Source organism: Morus notabilis, unplaced genomic scaffold (assembly GCF_000414095.1).
Source record: "Morus notabilis unplaced genomic scaffold, ASM41409v2 Scaffold437, whole genome shotgun sequence".
Taxonomy (NCBI): domain Eukaryota; kingdom Viridiplantae; phylum Streptophyta; class Magnoliopsida; order Rosales; family Moraceae; genus Morus; species Morus notabilis.
The window spans coordinates 750,208-754,463 of NW_010363915.1; the positions used below are offsets into that span (position 1 = coordinate 750,208).

At 35.7% G+C, this 4,256-nt stretch overlaps 1 protein-coding gene across 2 annotated transcripts; it reads right to left on the reverse strand.

The window, feature by feature from the left end:
- Positions 1-1,493: 1,493 nt before the first annotated feature.
- On the reverse strand, positions 1,494-3,530 carry LOC21405891 (protein-S-isoprenylcysteine O-methyltransferase A). 2 transcript variants are annotated; one of them, XM_010105315.2, is made up of 2 exons: positions 3,219-3,530; positions 1,494-2,743 (listed from the first exon to the last, which is right to left on the reverse strand). In XM_010105315.2, exon 2 carries the CDS (start codon positions 2,512-2,514, stop codon positions 1,921-1,923), a length of 594 nt encoding a protein of 197 aa, XP_010103617.2. In that variant the 5' UTR covers positions 2,515-2,743; positions 3,219-3,530; the 3' UTR covers positions 1,494-1,920. The 2 variants fall into 2 exon arrangements, with proteins under 2 accessions (XP_010103617.2, XP_024026009.1); XM_024170241.1 differs by having other exon boundaries at positions 1,494-2,746.
- Between the last annotated feature and the right edge of the window lie 726 nt (positions 3,531-4,256).

Below are 4,256 nucleotides of genomic sequence, written 5' to 3' on the forward strand. Positions count from 1 at the left end.
CGAGAAGGCCCATGGACAGGCTGCGAGCTTGGTTTTGGTTGCCTGAGCCCGGCCGGGCAGCCCGAGCCCGCTCGAATGGCCCAAAAAAATATTTTTTTATTATATTTTTTAATTTTTATGATAGTGTATATGTATATATATATTATATAATATACTATTGTGAGAGAGATTTAGGATATTGTGATAGTTTTTAAAAAAATTGTGAGAGATTTGAGAGATTGAGAAATTGAAAGAGATTGAGAGAAATTGAGAGAAATTGAGAGAGTTTAGGTGAGAAAAATCTATGGGGTCCGAGGAGTATTTATTGAGAAATTTTTGGGTTAAAAAATTAATTTATTTTCCCCAAAATTCGGATCCAACGATCATTTTTTGTCTCAGTGGGTCAGGTTTGGGCCGAAAATCGGGCAACGGTAAAAAAAAAAAGAGCGGCTGGAATCAGGCTTTCGGGCGGCGGGTCCGGTCAGGCGCCAACATTCAAAAAACTAGCCGTTGATCGGGCTTCGGGCCGGAGGGAAAAAAAAATCAACAGTTGGCGGTCAGGGCCTTTCATCGGCGGCGGGCTTTGGCGATTCTGACTTTTCTTAGGCGGCCCGAGCCCGAGCCCGAAAATTAGCTTGGGCGGGCGGCCAAATGAGCTTGCCCGCTAAACTTGAAAAATTCAGACTTCAGACAAGCCCGCCGGCCCAAAGTCCTAGCACTACTGTCTCCCAAACTCATTTTTACGCCAAAGAATTTCAAGAAGAGAGTGAGAAAAAGCGTTCTCAGACTTTCCATGCGAGAAGCTTTCTCCTTTTTCTAGTTATCAAAGTCCTTCCTCTTGTATTCGTGTTTATTTGTAATTCCAATCGTGTCTCTACCGGTTTCTGGGTATTCTTCACTTTTCCAGTTTGGAGAGTTTCTTTTGTTTCTCGTGTTCTTAATATTAAAAGGTATAAATAAAAATGAACACCATTTCAAGTGTATTTTTAAAAATTGCTCTTTTATTTACCATTTATAAGATGACATATGACAATATCTACTTTCCTTAAAAAAAAAAAGACGAAGGAAAAAAAAAAAACCATCTAAAAAATTATCCGTGTCCCTCATTTTGCGTCCGTCTGAAAGGTACACCCCCCTCAAAAGAAAATTGTAAAATTTATCTTTAAAAGTGTATAGATCTTAATTAATACCATTTTATTAGAATAATTATTTGACTAAAAATACTTGACTCATGCACTTCAATACACTCCATAAATAAAAGGAACTACCCATCTATTTAGTACTCTTAAGAAAATGATACTGTCAGCAATTAAGAAGAGTAATGTTTAACTCCTCTACAAGTCTAATTATTCTAATTCATACTATACTTCTATTTTAGAAAGTGAGTGTTTAGTGAAGGTTGAATTAGTTAACTTTTACAAATAGAAGGGAGGAAAAGAAAAAAAAAAGCAAAAACTCTTTGAAACTGGTTTAAAGTAGCAAATTTAGTCATAGAAGATGCAAGTTTTTGGGATATAGCCTTACTTATAGTTCGAATCATTGTTCGTGACTCGCTACAATATTTTCTCTCACAAAAAACACACGTAAACCGAAAATAGTTCTAAATCATAATTATGAATCTATAAACTAAACGTCCACTTAGTCATAGAAAATGCAAGTTTTTGGGATATAGACTTTACAGGCTTACTGCATTCAGATATAACTTATTGGATGTCATCAACTCTGATGGGTTTTGTCTACCCTAGATAAGCTATCACCAGAAACCGGACTGGCATTACCACCTAAGCCAATGATTTAGATACAGTGGAAGAAGATAAAAAGCTCCATCACTCTTGGCACCAGTTTATATGTTAAAACTTAAAGCTTCAAAAATCCAAGCCCTTGAAAAAAGCGGCAAAAGAACTACAAAATTTAATCAAAATGAATTTAGCTCTGCTGTTTTTACCTTACGAATGGCACACCAGAATGAACGCGCCTTGCATATGCATCGTACTGCAAGCCGAAAAACCGCCTCAAGAAATACTCTTCATATGGTATTCGTTGATAAAAGAAGCGCCAAACAACGATCGCAAACCCAATCGACGACACCGGATTACAAAGCATTATCTGGGTGCCGACTGACCATATGAAGAAACCAGAATATCCTGGATGGCGTATATATCTATAGATTCCGCGTGTAACTAGTTCGTGATGCTCGTCAGGACGAGTCCTAATCATGTGAGTGAAGGCTGTACCGGCAGTTATGATCGCCATCTTACGAACAATTTCCCCAACCACAACCATCACAAGCCCAAAGATGCTAATCCACCAGTGTTCCTTCAGTTGAGGGAAGAGACGGACTTCAGTCAAATACTCGACCAACGAGAAGATCATCGCGATAAGATAGTTTTGGCTGATGAGAAGAGATCCAAGAGTAACATTGGCCCGCCCATGAAAGCCGGTCGCTAATAGGTACTCGGAACTATGGAAAAAGAATACTGCTAAAAACATCTCGGACAACTGTATGCGAGCAGTGGGAGTGAGGACTTCCATCATTTTCGACAGTAAGAGTAAAGGCCAAGCAAATTCTCTCCAATGTAGCACTTGGGTCAAACCTACATTACTTAACTGTCTAAGTGAAGGACTAGTTTGTCACTTTTTTTGTGAAACCTACATTACCCAACTAGGCAACTTGCCCATTGAAGATTTAACTTCAGACCTGAAAAATATGAAGAGCCAGTTGGCATCAATGATGGAATTTGTGTCTCCACATCACTCATAACATCTTCTGCATAAAAGGGATCAAAAAACAGAGGAAAACACAGGAGTGTCAAAACAAATTCTTAAAATAAATTTACATAAACAAACTTCTGAATGTCCAAACAAATTCTTAAAATAAAGCAAATATGAACAAGGGATGATAAAATAATAATAATAATAAAACAAAATAAAATAAAATACTTGTAAATCCATGAGATGATACTCAAACAGAGAGGATCCAATTATTGATTAAAGGTAATGCTATGTTACCTAGAACCGTACAGAATCAATTCCAATCAAGGGAGATCGGAGATATCACTCAGTACCAAAGACATGGAAGGAAGAATTTCTTGTCGATAATAATACACGAATTAAAAGAGACAGAATCAGTTCGATTTCCGAATCCTAAACAAACAAACATATCCAAAGTTTCAATAAAATCAGAGAGAGAGAGAGAGAGAGAGAGAGAGAGAGAGAGAGAGAGAGAGAGAGAGAGAGACCTTTTCGATCGGAATAGAGGCAAGGAAAGGAACGCAGGGACCAGAATGAGAACAATCGAAGGTGGCGTTACTTCCAATTCCTCAGCAGCGAAACTCTACCCCCCAATTCCTCCGAGATTAAAGACGAAAACTGTACCAGATTCTTAGACGAGAGCAGCGAATTCGAACCAGAAGAATTGCTTTACGAGATTGGACTTTAGGAGTTTGGATGTTAGTCACCACATCGAAAAGCAAGAAGAAAATTAGAAGCAGAAGGAGAAGAAGAAGGAGAAGGATATCTTCGACCTTTTCCAGCCAATAACCTCCCGTTCGAACGCCTTTCCACACTTAGCCCCGTTTTAAATTTTGGGTTTTTAACATAATTGCCATCCTAACTTGTTATGATTTAGTAAATTATTTTTTAAATTTTAATTTTAGCAATTAACCACCTAAATTTATAAATTTATTAAAATGTGCTCTATTTTAATAAACTTATTTAAATTTTTATTAGATTTAAGAGATTAATAGTTAAAAAATTAAAAGATTTGTGTTATATTTGAATTGATATGTTAAAATTTTTTATCGAACATACTTTTTCAATACTAATTTAACACAGTCATCTTCAAAATGGGGTGTATTGTAACAACTTTACAAATTGAGGAGGTAACTTACTAAAATTAGAAATTTAGAAAGACAATTTACTAAACAATAAGAAGTTTAGGAACAAATGTGCTAAAAACTCTTAAATTTTTCTTTTCCATTTATTTTCCTTCAACTTTTGTATCAAAAGACCATATTATCCTTGTTTAAAATTTAGAAATGAAGAAGAAAAAACTCATCATCTTATTTCTTAAAAAAAAAACAAAAAAACAAAAAACCTTCTCTTCCTATTCTTCTTAGCTGACGCCGCCCCTTGTTGAGATTTGATTTTGGGTTTGAGAAAGATATCTGATTTCTGGGTTTTTGATTTTGGTTTTGAGAAGGAATCTGATTTCTAGTTTTTTTTTTTTTTTTTTTTTTTTTTTAAGTAAATAAAAAAAAAAAACTAAAGGCTCTTAA